Raw genomic sequence first — 19441 nt, forward strand, 5'->3', positions numbered from 1 at the left:
CGGCCGCAAAGCGATGGGGACATGTTCTATTGTGGCGAAAAATAACGAGCCGGGCTGCTTTTTAATATGAAATCCATCATGTTATGCAAGTCTTATATAAATGTGGAAATACATCTTTGGCTCCTCAGTCAACAGTCAGCGATGTGTTGTGAAATCTGTCTGGAGCCTGGTATGACGGCGCTATATTAAGCCGGGGAATGTGGCGAGAAGGTGCTGCTGTTTCTGTGTCTGTTGGTAAATGAAAGCTGCACTCGGCTTCGCAGCCGCTCGCTTTCACGTTCTCACCTGCAACGCACCGAACGCTATTATACGCGGCGTGTCATTATCCAATCTATAATCAAACAATTATAGGCTGATGGGACCTTCCAGGGCTGAAAGGGGAAAATCAGCAGCAGCACACGCAAAGACAGGAACCTAAATGAAGTCACTGAGACCCGTTCACGGGCTGTACTTTGGATTGAATTTGCTGCTGCGACGCCGCTTCAGACTGAGCGTCCATCACGTCCTGGTGCTGTTTACCGTGGTCCATTTACAGCGGTGCTGAGTTAATGTCCACCGCGCGTCACGTGCCGCACCTGGAGGTTGCAAATGCACGGGCAATGGGCTGTGAGGAGGACATCATAGCTGGTCCCAGCCAGGCCATTGGCAGTAATGTGCTGGGTTATTACCGTATGAGTAAACGACTGGCCTTAGGTGCGTGACGACCCGGCGCAAAGGTAAAAATCTGCAAACGCAATCAGACAAATAGGAATTTATTCATGTTCTGTAACAAACCGATGCTCCGATTGTAACGTTTTGACCAAACTTGGGATTGTTATTGTTTATTTTCTTTTTTTCCATTATCTGCCTCTTGATAACAACAAGGTAAATTATTATTATTATGGTGATTATGGCGGATGGGAAAACACTGAGTCAATCATTTTCCAAATGGAAAGTGGATGGAACAAACACAAATTGAACATGCAGGATTTGCCTCGGGGGCGCACAGCAGGGGGTGGAGGGGGGTGCTCGATCAGTCATCGAAACAACTTTTAGACGCGGCCCACCTACAGCACGTCAGCGCGCAGAGCAGCTGACGACGCGGAAGGAAGGGTTCGTTGAAAACCGACGCAGCTGGGACGTGTTTTCATTAAAAAACAAATAAAAAAAAAACGGAACCACCGTTCGCGGCCCTCGGCTACAGACACGGCCGAGGTTCCCTCGCGAACTTTTCATCACGCTGCTCCACTGGCTTTGATGGATTTCATTGCGCGTTGCCGGAGAACGGCGACGCTCCGGCAGAACCGCCCGGCGCGCGCACGGGAACGTGAGAGCGCGGGGCGCTCGGTCACGTACCGCAGCGGAGAGAGCGGCGCGCAAAGGAAACACAGGGATGAATTTAGTGCCTTCAGGAAGGTGAATAAGAATGAATCCATGCCTCCTTGCGCATCATTTCATTGGCTTTTTGCCGTCACCCCCAAGGGGCCGACGCTCCCAACCGCTTAATACTGTCTGTCCTACATCACATCCTTTTCATCTGCTAAGAATCTGCGAGGACTGGCTCCGCTCCGTGTTATTGCCACTATTAGCGTGTTCTCGGGTTAAATCCGCTCCTTCACCGATTCTTCAAAACCCCTCCTGAAGAGCTGCGAGGGCCATAACTCACACAGGCACTCGTGCTTTGCAGCCGAGCCCAGGAGCTTCCTTGAAGGAATCCGAGGAGAAAATAGTGAACGCATGGAGACGCGTCTGCCGCTCCCAAACCCTGTCTACGTGTCAAAGGAAAACACAGGCGAAGTCAAATGGAAAAGTTTAGAGGAAGCTGCACTGTGTGCAAACAGATGCCCTAAAATGACTCAGACCCCCCCCCTTCATCCCCTTTGTCTCCACAAACCTCTCGCCCTCACTGGTCATTTACCGAAGGCTATAATTTTCCAGTTTTCAAGCTGGAGAAAAAGGCTGAGTTTATTATTCAGGTCCTAGCTGGCGCTGAAGTCTTCACCACCCACTTGTGATCTCAATGATAAACATTATCGGAATAATTTCCTGACGGCTTCAAAAGCAACAGCAACTTCTGACCTTGTAGATCAGAAATCACATCGGCGCCGCGGCGCTGGATGATTCAAATGCAGGTAGAAAACTAAGGTTATCAAAAAGAAAACATAAATTAGCTGGTGCTCCTTCAGCTCCTCGTTCTTGTGCGTGACCACAACTTGAACCTCATTAAAGTCCAAGAGAATCAGTAGGTTCAGCGGGTGAGTTGGACAAAATAATTCTCCCGGATGTTAAAGGTCTGATCCCAGAGTCGCCCGCGGATCCACACCTTCATCATGAAAACAGTCTTTCCACAGCTATTACTGCAGGGACGCGGTCTTGCTAAATTAAATCGCGCCTGTTGAGAGTAAAGCTATTTTTACCAGCGTCATGAGATTTGAGCAGGAGTCTGAAGGGGCCTGAACGCTCAATCAGAGACTGGGCACACGGGGAAACAAGCCGACCACTTCAACCCAGACGTCGTCTTTATGATCCCGGCCACTCTCACAGCGCTGCCTTATGCTCACGGAGACGGCCGCGCGTGATATTCTTTTGCTCGGGTGAAACCTGCTCCGTCTGCACTAACGTCCTTCTCATGAATTGCAGATTGTGAAGCACAGCTCAGGCCCCGGTTTGAGTCCCGGCGCGCTCCTCAGAAGCTCTGATGACCAGGCACTAAGGGCGACAGCCGCACACTAATGCAATGTTGCATCAAACCACAAGAGGGGGAGGCACCATCTATTTTACTCCTGGCAGCTGAGCATCAGAGCGGGTTTTTGATGACAAACGCTCCACAAAAATGACTCGCACGCGCGCTTTGTTGGCCTGTTTGATGGAGAATTTGCAGCATGGGTCAAAAAAAAAAAAAAAAGGACGTAGTGGACAAATCACATGAAGGAACATCTGAGAACAGAGACACAAATCAACACAGGCCTGGACTAGTCTGTTTTTATAACAGCCATAAACCCCAGAGGCTGCCTAGGACATGCTCCACTGACTGCAATCTATTATATAAATATGCTAAAATTTTACATGCATGTCTAGTATCTGCCTAAATCTCTATTTTGCGCTGCAGTAATTTAGATTTATATCATATGCTAAAAGAAATGAGAGGAGAGGATGATGTGCAGTGTCATAACTTGACCAGTAGGTGGAAATGCATGCATATTAAGTGGCTGAGTCAGTGCCAAGGAGCTTTTACTGCAGTGCCAGCAGCAGAAGGGAGAAGCGTGATTCTCATACTGTTATTTACTGAACAGGCAGCGCTGACTGGAACATGGGTCGCATGTGCACGGGTAACAATCGTGCACACGTGGGGCCATTTGCACACACGCGTCGTGGTTGTGCACCTGAAGTGGGCCGGTGTTGCAGTTCCTACTGTTTCTGGAGCCACAGAGCTCAAACGCAGCTTCACGAGCATCTGATGGATCCTGAGGAGCGAAGCCCTCCTCGTCCCTCTCTTTTCTGCTACAACTTTCACGCCGCAAATTCAGCCTGAGTCACAGTCTGAGGCGTTTGAATCTCATCTCTCCCACAACAGATCGTCACTTTCTGTGCCCAAGCCGTTTTTTTCCCCCCACCGCAGTGAATCCCTGGATTCACTGCGGTGGGGAGCTCGGCCGATCGTTCCCTGCAGGCCCGTTCGCACCGACGCTCCTGCGGAGAAAAACAAACATTCCATCCCGTCTGCAAGCGTTTCATCCATTACCCGTCCTCAACAAATACAGTACAGTATCATATAACTTTAGAGCAGTGTGCTTAAAAATCATAAAATAATCAGTTAAACCCATTTGAGCATCAACTCCGTCTGCATCAGCACCTATTCAAATTACTCATTAAATTTAAAGGCTAGTGGGGAAAAATTTGCACAACCCTTGGCTGATTGGAACGACTGCGTTGGAGCCTGCATTACTCATAAATATAGCAATAAAGTATAGATCAACCTAGAGGTGGGTGGGGGCCGTGGCACAGAGTTATTTGCAGACCTGCAGCCATGTGTGCTGCATACTGATAATGCTGAAACCCCACAGACACTGTATGAATCCTCAGATGCCACGGAGAGATGAGAGCTCTGGCTGTGAAGACAGTGAGCACTAATTCATGAAGCCCACCGGCCCAGCGGGATCAATACGGCATACAGGCTTTTTTTATTTTACACCTTTTAGGTGAAAATACGCTGCTTGACTTCTGTTTATTTCTGGGCGAGCTGACTTACGCGCCCTCGCTCTCATCCGCAACCATCAAAAGATAAACGGCGTGAGGGAATTTCACGCTTCCAGCAAAAGCACGTGGCGGCTGCAAGGAAAGCAACATAAACAGTCTTCGTCAAAGCCTAAAATAAAATGTCATTATGCAATTAAACAGTCAAAACGACCTCAATAAAGAGCGCTGGCTGTTGAGCAGCGTGCCGTTTGGCAGGACGCGGCGCGGCGCCGACGCCAAGCGGCACGCGCTTCCATTTGGCCGCTGCCAGAGAAGCCGGAGTTATAAATGCGCGATCCGCTGGCTGGCGGAGACGGGAGCGGATATAGCTGGCGTCCCTGCTGCAGCAGCAGCGAGGCTCCGAGAGGAGGAGTAAAAATAGGAGCGAAAACAGCGGGCTGTGATTAAAGGAGGAGGAATCAATCACCCGCGGCGTGAGGAATCAAAACAGTGCGGCTACGGAAGCCCGGAGGTAGTAGGTGCGTCTGCGGACGCGCTCGTGAGCACGGAGACCCTTCACCTGCCTTTTACTGGCGTGTCTCCACCTGCATCAGTGTACACATTCATAAATACACACTCCATCACACTTTACTGTGGCTGGAGTCCTCTCGCCAACGCCTAACTGGTCATACTGGGAGACCGCCGCCTTGGACGCTGCGTTTGCAGGCCCGTGCTGGTAAATATGCGAAGGAGTGCGCAAAGCGGAGCGAAGGTCAGGGACCGTCTGGCGTCTGGCAGCCAGTTTGACCCAAAGCATCACACGCAAGGACTTTACAACGAGCAGACAACGTGATCTCTGATTCGCTGGACTTTTATCGCAAACAGCCCGAGGAGCGATGCCACGAATGACCAACACATGTCGTTCAGCCCGTCCGCGCGGCTGCACCGCCCCCCCCGCTCCTGTTGCTCGGCCCCCTCTCCACTGCGCAGCCCGCGACTTGAGCGATGCGCATTATCAAAGCGCAATTATGCAAACCGGATCCAGCGCCGGTGATTAAATGTTGAGCGCTCAGCATAAAACCACGCGGATTTAGACGCTTATTTGCACATCAAACTGGTCGGTTTTCCAGTTTACGCGGCAAATAGCTGGGCGAAAACAATGGGGGATTGACAAAGGTTTGTCGCGGCGGAGCCGTGGGAGTTGTGACACAGAAAGGATTTGTCAGGTTGGAGTTCTTTTAAAAGAGATGGTTTCATTCGACTTGTCCCACCTTTTGAACGTGCATTCTGTGATTCAGGGTTAGGCTGCGCTTTCATCACTGACTGAGCCATTGGTAATCAACCATTACTCCATTAATCTGAAGTATGTTTTCCACGTCAGGGTCATCGGACGCCTCGCGGCACAGAAGTGCTGTTCTTCAGGCAGAATTTGAACGCTTTGATGGTTCTTATCAATATGAAATAATGGAACGTATAAAAGATGGAGAAATCACTGCTAATTATCGACTTTTTCCTCTTCTATTTGATCCTCGAACACAGTGAAGGCAGAGTAACCAGAGAGAGAGAGACGCGAGGAGGGCGAGCAAGCCTCCCATCAACCACATCCCTGGTGAGAGACCCAGGGGACAGAAGTAATCAGAACACCTAATGAGAAAGACCCAGCAGCCAGTTGTCATGGCAATTATCACAAATTTGTTTTTGACAGTTGAGTCTGCTGTTTAAACACAACAAACACACTGAAAAAAGGAGCCTTTCAGGGGTTAGCAACCATCCCAAAACGGCCTAATGTGTTTACGGTGTCGAACCACAACGAGTGCGTCGCTGATTTTTCAAACACAAACAAAGTGAAATCGGCGTTTCAGATTGTGGAGTGACAGGAATTACTGAGGCGCAGGGTCGGAGGACATCCTGTTCCCATCGCTAAGGAAATAAAAACCCGTCTGATAAGATTCTTGAGTGAAGTCAGCATAAAAAAGGGGGAAATGACAAATCATCAGATGCAGGATGTGACTGATAGGAGCAGGATGCGACTCCTTCATGATGGGACCTCGTTGAACTCTGATCGCTGAGCGCAGATCTTCGATCAACGCCTTTCGCTGCGAGGACGTCTCAAACCGAAAAGCCTCATTATTTTCATTTTTCCTCCAATTTGGCTTTGGCCTTGTGAAATTCAAAGCACTGCCCGTATTGTCAAACATTCAACTTAGAAAAGATATGCTGGCATTCAGCGCTGGGCTTCGTGGGAGCGAGAATTCCAGAGAGGCAGCAATTCATCACAAGTCGTAATTTGGCAAAGTGAATTGATTTTATATCAAATTCATAATTAGATGAGCCGGCGCTGCGCTTTAATGTACCCAAACCACAAACTCAGCACCGATCTGCTGTCAAATCAGTGCATTTGAGGGGAAACACAGATGTGGTAAATATGATTTTTTTCTCTGCTTTTACGCAAATAAACCGGACTTTTGAAAGTCTGAAAGTCTGCGTCGGCCTAAGCGGCAGTCACAGGTTTAACAGAAACCAAACCTTGTGATGCACAAGGATGAAACAGGTCTCGAACACCAGCAAATCTCAGCTCGGCACGCACAAGAATAAAAAGCTGCTACTGTCATTAACTCTTAGAAAATGAGCTTGTGGTAAAATGAGGTATTTGTGAGAGGAGTAAATCATGGCTTTGTACAGGAATGGGTTAGCCCCATTATGTGAATCCATGCCGCCCGACCCCCTGGAGGAGCTGCAGAGGGACATCATATGATCCAAAGATCCTGGACGCGATCTGTGTCATAGCAGCTGCAGAACCAAAGCAGCACGACAGGGCGACGGCTGCAGAAACTCACCTGTCGAACCCCGTTGGGCGTTTCAGCGGCTAACTGATGATGTGCATGACCGGATGAAGAGCGGTGTTGATCTAAAGTCTTATCACGGTGATATAATCAGAATATGCGCAGGGAGGCGCGAACGGGGGATCAGGGAGCAGCTCAAATTCGTCGTTCGTGGGATTTAAACGCTGACCACAACTTGCAATTAAAATTAGCCGAGGCCTGGAGCGAGTCTCGAGACGTTTATCGTATCATATGACATAAACAGGCATGTGATCATATTCAGTAGGAAGCAGACACAGCAGACACTACCCCCCCCCCCTCCGTGCCTGTTTCTGGACCGACAGCAGGAAGGCGAACGTACCAACAGGTGAAGCGCAGGCGGCCGTCACACACACATCATCAGTTACAGCGTCTGCGCCGTCATCGCCGCGCTCTCTGCTCCAGTGCATGTAGATACTGGGAGGACGCTGGGATTTTGGAGCCCATTTTCATGATTTAATTACCGACCTCGGGGCGGAGCAGCATCTATTCAGCCGAGGATGTTCCCAGGAAAAGACGGTTCCGAGCTCTGTTATGGACCTTGTTTCACTGTTTGTGTCTGCAGAGCGCGTTAGTGCACAAGGACCTAAAGGCCCTCTGTCTCTGACAATAGTCAACATTTTCTATTCTTATATATAGAATCAATTCACAGAAAACATTATCTCAAGGCACTTTGCAAGGTTAAGTTTAAGACCTTACACAACAAATCCCACAGAAAGTCTGCTTGTAATTTAAAAGCAGGCAGAATGTGAATTGTTGTGGTTCGTATCAATACAAAACAATGGGACATTTAAAAAGATGGAGGAATCACTGCTAATTCTTCTTTTTCTCTTTTATTTGATCTTCAAGAGAGCAAGAGAGAGAGACAGAGAGAGAGAGAGTGAGACAGAGAGAGAGAGACACACACGCATGCACGCAAGCACGCACACACGCACACACACACACACACACACACACACACACACACACACACACACACACACACTAGGAGGACGTGGACCATTATTATCAATATACAATACAATATAATCTGTTTCTGTATGATTCATTTACTCTTTATTTGCCTGTGCAGTTTTTACTGATAAACTAGAATCACTTTGACTGTGATTCTAGTTTTTCCATCAAGTGAAGACAGAGCAACCGTTGCCCCTTCACCTCTGAAGTGTCACAAAAACACAGTTATCTTGTTCACACACACTCTTGACACTGATGACACCTGTGTCTCCTTTACTGTTAAAAGCACTTGGAAGGACTCCTGACCCGGACCACACACGGTTCAGGAGCCGCGATCCCGCTAGAACCCAATGCGATCCCCTCAGTGCTCCTGTCCCGTAGCTTAATGTCACAATTACCCCCCTCACTGTAATGAGACTCCATCGCGGCTGATGGAGATGGAGAAGCGACGATGTTCCGCCGCCACAGTCGTGGAGGTCGGTGCAGCCTGGGAGGAAATGACACCTAATTGCATTCTTTGACGCGCCTGGTGGTGCGATGATGAGCGAGTGGGGCTTCTAATCGCACGCGTGTGCATGCGTGCGTCCTGATTGTGATTCTAATCGTCCCGTGCGGCGGCTGCGGATGCGAGAGCGAGACGGGGCGTGAGACGGCAGCAGCACGCGCTCCCTGCTCAGGTCAGCCAAGACCAACGCAGCACTACATCAAAAGCTGAATTAAAAGTCGGGGAGTGGGGGGTAATGTCTGCGTGGGGGGTCTGGTACAAGGAGCGGCTCAGTCACATTGTCGTGTGTAGCACATGTGCTCTCCAGCGTAGCTTGATGCTTTTGCTGCACTGATGGAGCCTCACTGTGGGCTTCTGTGATCAGCTGGAGCCTTTATGAGCCGCCTCAGGCGCCGTGGTGCCATCACACAACACTAATATACTACATGTGAGTATTAACAGAGCTTCATTGTGAGCAAAGAGCAAATCCCTATTTCATTTCTCTAAACTGCCTGCATAGGGTGAATATTTATTTTTAAGGCCTACGTCGTTTATACCAATAGTTAGTTGTGTTTTCCCATAAACTTGTACCACTGTGGCATCAGCCCTAAAACATGACACATAAGGCACTTGCTGGAAAATGATGCACCCTAGCATGCGTATGATTAATTACAGCGGTGACCACAGCGGCAGCGGCTCGGTGACTGAGTACTGTCTGTTTAATGAACAGCACATAATAATTAGCATTCCAGGACCTTGAGGTTTTGCTCAAGTGCCCTTTAGCAAAGCGTTTCACCGAGGGATTAAAACAAGTCCTCTACAAAGTTTTTTCTCCTCCTGGCTTCGATTTCACATAATCTGAAAGTCAAAGTCAAAACCCCACGGACTTGTTGCTTCAGTCTTACCGACATTGTGCTGCTCTGTATGGTTCTGACTTGTAGATTCAAGCTTCATACACACCCTCGATGACACCAATTACACTCTAATTTCCATCTGCCGGCAAGAAGAGTTTACGTTCACACGTCTAAATTGAAGAGATCAAGATGATAAAGTATAAATGAATAATGTGATTTTCATTCGTTACCCGGCGTTGCAGCCGGCTTGAAAAATTCATTCATGCTGGAGTTCTGTGGCGGCGAGGAACAGCGAAGGGAACAAAGTATTCTGGAGGAAAGATGAGGTGAAAATAATGATATTACGCTGCGCTTTGATTGGCAGGCGGAACAGAAAGGAGGAATCACAGAGAATGAACAAACAGCGCCTGAAAGCGGCGGGAGAGGAGTCGAACGCATTGGCGCTGACCTGTGGTCAAATCCCAGCAGAGCCGCTTTCTGCTGAGACGCTTCAAACCCGGCTCAGCCAGTGTCCTTTAAAGGCGAAGCCAGTGACGGGAGAACAAAGCTCCGAAGGAAACCGCGTCTCCGCTAGAAAGGTTACAGAGAAGCCTTAAGGGCGTCAGAGCCGTTAAACACAGACACGCCGGCTGTCGACTGGATCACTTCTGAGTCGTGCAGTTGAAACCAGTCGTAACTGGCGGCAAACAGGAAGGAGGGTTCTTAAAATGGGTGTTTTGCCCTTCAGATGTGCAGGATGGAGGAGAAGCAGCAACACCGCAGAAGGTTTTACTTCAATGTCTCTGCACGTGATGCCTTGTTTGCATGTTTGTAGCTTCAGCGCAACTCAAATGAAGAACTCCTCTTGTAATAAAGCGATTGAGAAGGTTTTGTGCATCTGAGGGTAAAAATTATTTTTGAGCTGAAGACAAATCTCTTATTGTGTGAATGTAACTGAAACAAGAGGCCCACTTGTGGAGCTTCTGTAATAAAAGTCCCTTTGATTTGCTTGCATTTCATCCTCCCAGCTTCTTAAAGCCTCTAATATACAATTGGAGATATCATTTCTATGGTTTCCATGTTTGCATCTTGAGGTTTTAACATAAAAGCCTTGTCATTTCTCACTGTCGAGCAGCATCACTTCAAGCTTTCATCCTTTAATAAAATTAGCCGCAACAGAATCAATATATAGGCTTGTTTACTCCTCTGATTTGGTGGAACTAGACCGACGTTTGATGGTTTCATGTTCAAAGTTGCTTCCTTTGATTCGTTTTTCCTATAATGACACAACTAATTATCTTTGAAGGGAGGGAACTGCGTCTCCGCCGGAGCGCACACAGTTTGGTAAAAGCGCACAGAGGACGCGCACTGCGCACAGTCAGATCTTAGATAAACATGTTCCAGCGGCCACCAGTGCTCGTGCAGTCATATTTGATTCGATTTGGCGGCTCTGCGATGTCATTCGCCGTTTAGGAGGAAAAGGCACAGGGACGGAGCGGGACACTGCGCTGTGCGCCACTTTGCTGCCCAACTTTGGGGAGTTGCGCCTGCTTCGCGTCACTCGCCGCCGCGCCTGAAGATGAACGGCACGGACGCACTGTGCAACAACAGCCAAAGCGGCAACCTGAGCGAGCCGCCGTGTATCAACTCAGCCCCGTCGCCCTACAGCTACATCGACATCACAACTTTCATGCACATCTTCCCGTCAATCTACGGGATCCTGTGCTCCGTCGGCGTCATCGCCAACGGGCTCGTCATCTACGCGGTGGCGGCGTGCAAGAAGAAGATGGTGTCGGACATCTATGTGTTGAACTTGGCCATAGCGGACACGCTCTTCCTGCTCGTGATGCCCTTCAACATCCACCAGCTGGTCAGAGACAGACAGTGGGTCTTCGGGAGCTTCATGTGTAAGGCGGTGGTGGTGGTGGACGTCAGCAACCAGTTCACAACTGTGGGCATCGTTACCGTGTTGTGCATTGATCGGTAAGTTGTAAATGCAACAGTGTTTGTAATATTTATTTAAAGTGATATCCTCCTAAAACACTTAAATTTAAAATTGAGTTCCTCTGATCTTCTGATCCAGAGATCATCATGAAGCAGATGCTTTAATAGCGTGTCTGTGGGGCCACTGGAGCAGCTCATTACATTCTGACGGGCATGTGAACTTTTAGAAGAGGACTTGGCTTTAGTTTAATAACTATACAAGCACACAACAAATAAAGTCCTGCACAAATGTTGGGAGCAAAGGGTGAAATGAATATAATGAGTCACGCTCGAACATGTTGTCTGTGATGGTGAATTTGTCACGTGGCAGCTCCAGTGACACACTTCAACCATCTGTCACAGTTAAGTGGCATTTGAGCTCGATAACGTGATCGGGTGTTGATAATTTAAATTCTCACCGCAGAGTTAAATAAATACAGTGTTTACAGCGGTCGGACACAAGATTTAAGTCCTAGGTGGTTGTGATGTTTTGTTGGGCCATGGTCAGGGTGGGAGCCGGTCTGTAGCAGGCTGAGATAAGCTCTGACCTTCATTCACCAACATTAATGTATATAGTTTTAAGAGTTTAAATTATTTCCATTATTAACTGTTTTGGTAGAATAAGAAACTTTATCTTTATTGTGATTCGTGTTGAAAAAAGCTTCTGTTGGTGCATCCTGGTTCTTTCTTACACACAGCGTACAGTTGTGTTCACAGTTGTGTTCCTTTCTGGACCCAGTCATCGCTGCAGATGCGGATCCTAAAACATTTATTGGAGCTGTACCAGAGTTTGGACAGTCTGAGGTGTAAGATTTTGACGGCGTCAACATTTAACCTGCCCGAGGTGTCACATCACGTCAGCAGATCAGACCGGGCACCGATCTGCACTCAGTGAATCCACCGTCAGAGCAAAGCCACGCGGTAAAATAGTAACAGCAGCTGATTCAAATGGTGACTAGTGATTTAGATAATTACCGTTCCTCAGGATGTGTTTGCGCAGATCTTTAACGTTTAACGTCTGGTAAAGCTAACAAGGCAGGTGTGGCTGCACGCAGACGCGCTGCACTAGAAACAGATCATCGCTCCACTTCCATGAGTCTGGCTGTAAGTGCTCATTCATTTCCTGCAAATGTCCCAAAAACCGAGGTCAATTTGGCCTAAAGCGGCTGAGCAGCCCCACAAATTGAAACACAATCAAATGCAAAATCCAAATGGAAACGTGTTCATTTCATTCAGCTATGTCGCTCTGTGGAAATTACACTAATTGTCATTGCCGTCATCATTCCACTGAGCGCTTACTCTAACATTTGGAGCGTATCTGTGCCCCAATACTTGGTTTTATCCATTTTCTTTAGCCTGATTTGATTTTCTGAGCTTGTCTGTAATGAAAACATCCCCGTCCAGTGCTAAAGAGTGGATTCTTCCTTCTAGGTACATTGCTATCGTCCACCCCACGTCGGAGAAGAGGACCATCCAGTGGACCATCGTCATCAACCTGCTGGTGTGGCTGGGCAGCTTCCTCCTCACCGTGCCCGTCATGATGTACGCCACCGTGGAGCGCAAGGAGCATTTCGAGGTGTGCATTATGGCCCTGGAGGGACCCGAGGACATGTACTGGTACACGCTCTACCAGTCCATCCTGGGCTTCATCATCCCCCTCATCATCATCAGCACGTTCTACTCGCTCACCCTCTACCACGTGTTCAGCTCCATCCGGCGGGTCAAGCGGAAGCACTCGGTTTGGGCCAAAACCGCCACCAAGATGGTGCTGATGGTCATCGCCGTGTTCCTGATCTGCTGGTCGCCCTACCACGTGATCCAGGTCATCAACCTGAGGAACACGTCCCCCACCATCCCCTTCATCTACGCCTACAACATCAGCATCTGCCTCAGCTACTCCCACAGCTGCATCAACCCGCTCATGCTGCTGATCTTCGCCCAGAACTACCGCGAGCGCCTCTGCCGCAGGAGCGCGCTGCTCAGCTCCCAGCACTCGTCCAAGCTGACGGTGGTCAAGCCGGAGGCCTCCAGCGGCGCTAACGACGCCTACCGCTGCAACGTCATCTAACGGTGTCTGAGGAGGCTCAGGCGTGAAGGGACCACGGGGAGGAGGCTCTTCTGGTCTCTAGAAGCACAGGTTGCATCTAGTACCATGCTGACACACAGTAAGCGCAGCTCATGGGTTCTGACCAACATTGGCACGTTGGAGGATGAACACAGCGTTCAGCAGGCGACTCAATATTAGCTTCACAATGAAATTTGAATTGGACTAATTCGATGTTTAAGATCAGCATTGTGACGGCTAGACTTGACCTGTAGCCAGAGACGAGGGTCGCTGTCCAATAAATGTAATAATGAGGTTACGCTTTATAATGTATAATATATCATTATATTACCACAATCATAAAATTGTACATACTGTACATTTACAGTATGAATCAGTGATCAATCAGTGGAACCTAGAGGAGCCGTCAGTGGGCTCATTGGAGCTGAGTCCTGTCCCTGCACAGGGAGCTGGGAGATCTCATGGGATTCGGCCATGACTCGAGAACAGCTGACACATCCTGCAGCTAACGACGGAGCTCAGCGCTTATGCGTTTGTAATAAATACAGTAGAGGAGGAACACTGGTTGCTTTAAACACCAGTGGCTTCATTACCTTTAGTGTTTCACCAAAAAACGGGCTTTTCCACACCCTCACACCTGAGGGACGGAGGGATTGTTGATCCCATTGGATGCATTACATGATTTACGGGTGGGTGGCAAATAATAGATGAAGCATTTTAGTGTTTTTCTCTCCAAGCTTTTAATCCTCCCGAGCTGCAGCTGCCATCATTATATGAAGATCAGGTGAGGGTCAACTGAGGCTACGAAAGGCTACGCAGCTACTGGACAGCTGTGAAACACTGAGAGACGCTGGGGATGAAGGTGACGCCGCCTGTCTGGAATAAATATTGTTCTAGATATTGTTCTAAATTGCCAAATATTGTGATGGTGGTGTTTTGCTGTCTCTCCCGTCAGCTTTATAGTGTGGCTGTTTGTCTTCTTCATCAGTGCAGGACGGATCGTATTCACTCTGCTTTCAAGTTTAGGCTTTGAAATGTAATTTTTTATGACAAGGACCTTTTTACATAATGAAAGAAAGGATGTGATGCATTGTGCGAGAATACCGTGGAGCCGGACTGTGTGTACATCTGCATAACGACGGGAAGGCTATTTGCATTGTGTCTTAATCACCCTTATGAATAATATTTACACTGGCACTGGAGCACAACACTTGTCGCGCTGCGAGGTCTGTACACAAACCACAGCGATCATCAACACCAGACTAGTGTGTGTGTGTGTGTGTGTGTGTGTGTGCGCGCGCCCCTTTTCTTAGCAGAGTCTGGGTCTCTGGGTCTGGGAATACAGTAGATTCAATCTGTGCAAATGAGATTAGGGTAAAATTAAATATTTAAACCTTTTGCCAATTGAGTTGATAATGTACAATATCATTATAATTGGCAAAGACAACATGAAAGCATAAAAAGTAAACAATAAGAAAGCTGTCTAAGCAATAAAAGTAGATCTGGATTAAAATGATTACTTAATTTACTCCAGCAGTGTGAAATAACCTACACCAGCACAGTAGATTTAGATGTAGATGTCACTCAAAAAGGGAGGAAGTCACTGATGAAAATGGAAACTAAGCAGCGAGTGGCTAATATGAACAGCCAATCAGAGAGCTCCCTCTCACCAACAGGCGGGTCATGTAGAGTAAAACCCAGCAAGGTCAAGAAGGAGGAATTTGTTATTAACACGCTACATATTTCTGCATAACCCATAAACCATGAACCAACAGTGGGACAGTTCACAGTCCACAGTGGTTTTCCTCCAGTGCCTCGTCCATGTATGGAAATGTTCAGTAGTTGTTGGTTCATGTTGCAGTGATGGTCTCTGTCTCAAATGGACAATAAAAATGTTTAAAGCTTATAGTTGTGTGGTTTCATAGTTGTTCACTGGACCACGTCTGAGTCACCCCTGCCTTTATTTTTATTTAATACCTGCATAAAGCGCAGGCTGTTAGTCATTGATTGGTGCAGCGGTAATGATATACTGGGCTTTGATTTTGATTTGATTGCTTTTCCCATCAAACAAAAACTCTCGACTTCGCCATTTACACAGTTTTTCATAAGCCCTTGAGGAATTTATGGCCGCGGTGAGCGGATGCCAAGCGGAGCACCGGCAAGAAGGAGCGGCCCGACGCCCGCGGAGCCGAGGAAGCGGGTTCCCCTCGGGTTCAGCCGACGCGGCGAGAACTGTGAGAACGCTGACAGTAAAAAAGACAGCAAAAAATGACCCAACGCCGTGACCCTGGACGTGACCTCGCCCTCAGCCTCGGGTCATGTTTCAGTTTAATGATAATAACTCCAGGTTGGAGAGTTAATAGACATAATTAACGTGATGCTGAAGCTTCTCTGCATTTTATTAGGCAGAGAATTGTTTTGCTGTCTTAAATTATGGCTCCTTGGTGTAATTGAATTTGTTAGTTGTGGACAGAATTTAACACAGTTATCATTATAACCACAGCCTTTTATTTTTTTGGAGTGATTGCTGTGAGTAAACTTGCCCTTTCTAAATAAATATAACACGCACATCTGTCCTGAATGTGTATTTTAAGGATTTATGAACACATATTTATAGTTGTGTGTCTAACCTGTATCCTCGAAATCATCAGGTTGTCAGGCAACAATCAGAGACTCCAGCAAGTAAGAAGAAATAAGGAGCAGACATCATTCTTCTAGTCAACGTGATAGAGCAATGAATAGATAAAATTATATAAATAGCGAAGGGCATTGATGGACTGCGCTTTGAAACCAGACAGGAAATTACTTAATAGCTTTTTTTTTGTTGCTGTTTGCGTCATTTCGGTGTCTTTGTGTTTCAGCGATCAATAAACCTGGCGGAGTTGTCGTCTTTGTTCTTTGCCCAGATCCCAGCGAACACAACAACGCGGCTTCTTCACACTCGGGTCGGTCCAACCTCTCCTCATAACAGGGAGCTTTATCATTATGAAACGATTACTGATGCACATCTGAGCAATTTTCCCCTCAGACACTCGCTGTGCACGGAGGTAGGAGTGTTGTGGCTGGTGAGATGAAGCTGACCGCGAAAACGCTAAGATGCTGCAGCATTATTATACTGTACCAAACTCCAGCCAGGCTGTTCTGGAAAATTCGGAACTTTTGCAAAACTTGCACTATTTGTTTGTGTGTTTTTGGCAGGAACCAGTGGGTTGAGGGGGCTGACGGGCACAGACAGGTGAGACAAACCGGGACAGACAGCACAAAGTTAGTGTTTGGTCTTTCCTTGGGATATGTTGACAAGAAGGAGAAATATTCCTCATCCTTTAAACAAACTGACATTGTTTATGTGCATCACTGGAAGCCCACAGAGGACAGCTCTGCTCATAAGCGGAATAAACACCTGCACCGTGTCTTTCACCGCCACATCTCAGTCTGCCATTTCAAGAGGAATAGATTATTATGTGAGCAGTGTTTTGTGAGCGGCGCCGGTGTTTGCTGTCTGTCTCTGACCTTGCCTCCAGTAAAGATGCCGAGCTGCCTCTACAGCGAGAACAGCCCCGCGCTCTGCAGGTAAACAGCTCACGGTGAGTGCATCACGGTGATTAAAAGCTCACGTTGGCTATGTTACAGTCATTAGGCGCGCAGCTTCTTGGGGAACGGCTGCACTTCGTAGCTGGGGACTGGCCTCGAGCCGGACGGGGCATTCAGTTAAATATTAACACCAACAGGAAAAAAGGGGATGGACGCGCGACCCTTGAACGCCACATGATGATGTGATGAATGAGCGAAATGAGAGAATGTGTTACTGTAAATGTGTGCATCTGCATAAAGTCAAAGGGATAAACGTAGGCTAATCATTATGCAAATGAACCCAATATCTCAGTTTAATTTACGTTTGTTCTGCAGTTTCTGTCTGATGCATTCTTTTGCGTTTTGTGTTTTGAGACCTTCAGTCCAATCCCTCCGTCGCGAAGGCGTCTTCGGGCGCGGAGGGAGCTCTTCGCCGGCCGCGTCTGTGAACATCAGCGCGTTCCCAACAGCTGCCCCCCCCCCCTCCCGCCCCGCGGGGGGTGTGAGACAGTGTTCTCGTGTGGACAGACAACCTCAAACCCCAGATTACATGCTGCTGATCGCTAATCAGATTTATTTCAACGTGCCTCCGCCTCGGCCCGGGCCTTAAAGGCCTTGGAGAAATCAGATCTTACGCTGGGACGTTTCTTCACCAGGTCGTCACAATGCGAAAGCCCACCCTCAGCCTCTCTATTACGGCGTCCCAGTCTTGTGATGCTCCGTGAATGTTTTCCTTCTCGAATGTTCCCAGGGACGCATTCTGAGGTTTCAGTCTTGTGACTGCTGACGGAAAGCCATGCAAGATAGCGCTTGTTGCTATTCCTCGAAATTGAAATAAGGCTGAGCGCTGATGCATGTTTAGACCTATTGTGTGGCTGGAAAACAAATCGTGTGCAGCGCTGCTTTGGCTGAGGAGGAGCTTTGCTTTATGCACCAGCCGCTGCTAGAGCACAGCAGCACTTCTGTTTTCTGGTGAGGACACGACCCTTCGCAAGCACTGATTGATGCATTTATCTTGGTTTTTATTCATTTATATTCAAAAATGAATTTGGAACTTTTTGAGAGTCGGATTATGGTGGAAATTGAAAAATTGTTGCCCTTTCAAATTAGCACAACCTTCTTTAATGGGCACAGTTTGTATCTCTTTTTATTATTGGATGCAAATATTTTTCCGGCTTCTGTTTTTTTGGCACAGCAACTGGGAAAGACTCCAACAACCGAATGTTCCTCACATTGTTACAAACAAGATTAAAGCTGCGGGAAGTCCAAAATCAAACGTGGGTCAACACGTTTTAACCCCCAGTTTTGCGGTTTCACTCGTGAAGTCAGAGTCAGCATTAAATACTACTTTAAAAATTACGTAATTCAACTGCAGTGAGAAGATGAGAGACAACTAACCGGTGGTCAAGCAGGATGAGAACACATACAGCCAGTCTGGACTCATGATGCTGCTCCATTCTCAAGCTGGACTGACAAACATGACACACAGTTGAATCAGTCAAAAGAGAATTCACTCACTAGTTTGCATTGCGGATTTACTGCACTCACGACAGGTCACCAATGTAAAAACCCCTGTACTTCATGATAACAGGCTCACACTCAAAGAACGTCTGTGAAGTTACATCCTCCTCCTTCATACAGTAAATAAAAAGAAGAAATAAATCAAATTCCTGCCTTTAGTTAAAACACAATACTGACTAACCGATGCTATGCAGCTGATTGTGTTCACACTAGAAGCTGTTTGTGCACTTAAATAGACTAAAAATAAAAGCATCAGTTATGCCTCGAGTCCATTTAGTCATAAAGACCAAACTTGTATCGATAAACCCCTTCAGGCCCTGAAGGAACTGAACCTACACATACAAGGCAGAGCCTGTATGCGCATTCATCACACGCTCTGCGCTACGGACGCCTGCGTAGTCAGAGCCTTTGGCGTGATGCCTGCGTGACCTACAGGTGCTGACAGCACGCGGCGGCCTCACCGAGGCTTTTAGGGGAAACCGTGGCCTCCGGCGTGAGCCGCCCCCGGCCCGCGTCCCACGGAGCGCGCGGCGACGAAGCAGCCGCGATAAACAGCCAGCTGCTCAGCCGCGTTCAAGGTCACGTAGACAAGGTTATTAGATGCATCACGGCCCAACATTAGGACGGGAAGAGGAGCTAGGACGTGGCGGGATGCGTCTCTATACAAGGCTGAAACACATGGATCACTTTGAAAACTCTGACCCTGAGAGGAGTGCGGCTTCGCGCGCTCCGTGATTAAATGCTTTTTAACCACACAGACTCGCGCAGCGGCAGCTCTATGTACATATGTGCTCTACTTCCTCCATTCTCATATTGAAAAGATCTGAAATGATCCTTCTCAATTTGTAATAATGCATCGAAGGCTCACCAGAATATATTGGCCTATTAGCTAACGCGACCTTAGTGACACCACTGAATCTGGTTATTTTCTCTGATTAAGCGATTCTCAGTCCGGCGGAGCAGCGCGGGGCCTCACAGTCGCCGAGCGGCCCCTGTGTGGGATGGTAATGTGGGG

At 47.8% G+C, this 19441-nt stretch overlaps 1 protein-coding gene across 1 annotated transcript; it reads left to right on the forward strand.

Moving 5' to 3' along the window:
* The first annotated feature begins 8755 nt into the window (after nt 1-8755).
* On the forward strand, nt 8756-15241 carry LOC114864752 (melanin-concentrating hormone receptor 2). Its single transcript, XM_029165712.3, has 2 exons — nt 8756-11270; nt 12702-15241. The coding sequence occupies exons 1-2, from the start codon at nt 10867-10869 to the stop codon at nt 13336-13338; spliced, it is 1041 nt and encodes a 346-aa protein (XP_029021545.1). The 5' UTR covers nt 8756-10866; the 3' UTR covers nt 13339-15241.
* Nucleotides 15242-19441: the final 4200 nt, after the last annotated feature.

The sequence above is a fragment of the Betta splendens genome, chromosome 10 (assembly GCF_900634795.4).
Source record: "Betta splendens chromosome 10, fBetSpl5.4, whole genome shotgun sequence".
NCBI lineage: Eukaryota > Metazoa > Chordata > Actinopteri > Anabantiformes > Osphronemidae > Betta > Betta splendens.

Excerpts from the sequence above, each read along its gene's own strand:
- LOC114864752 (XM_029165712.3), top strand. The coding sequence starts at position 10,867 with ATGAACGGCACGGACGCACTGTGCAACAACAGCCAAAGCGGCAACCTG. Across the intron at positions 11,271-12,701 it reads ACCGTGTTGTGCATTGATCG|GTACATTGCTATCGTCCACC; the intron begins GTAAGTTGTAAA and ends TCTTCCTTCTAG.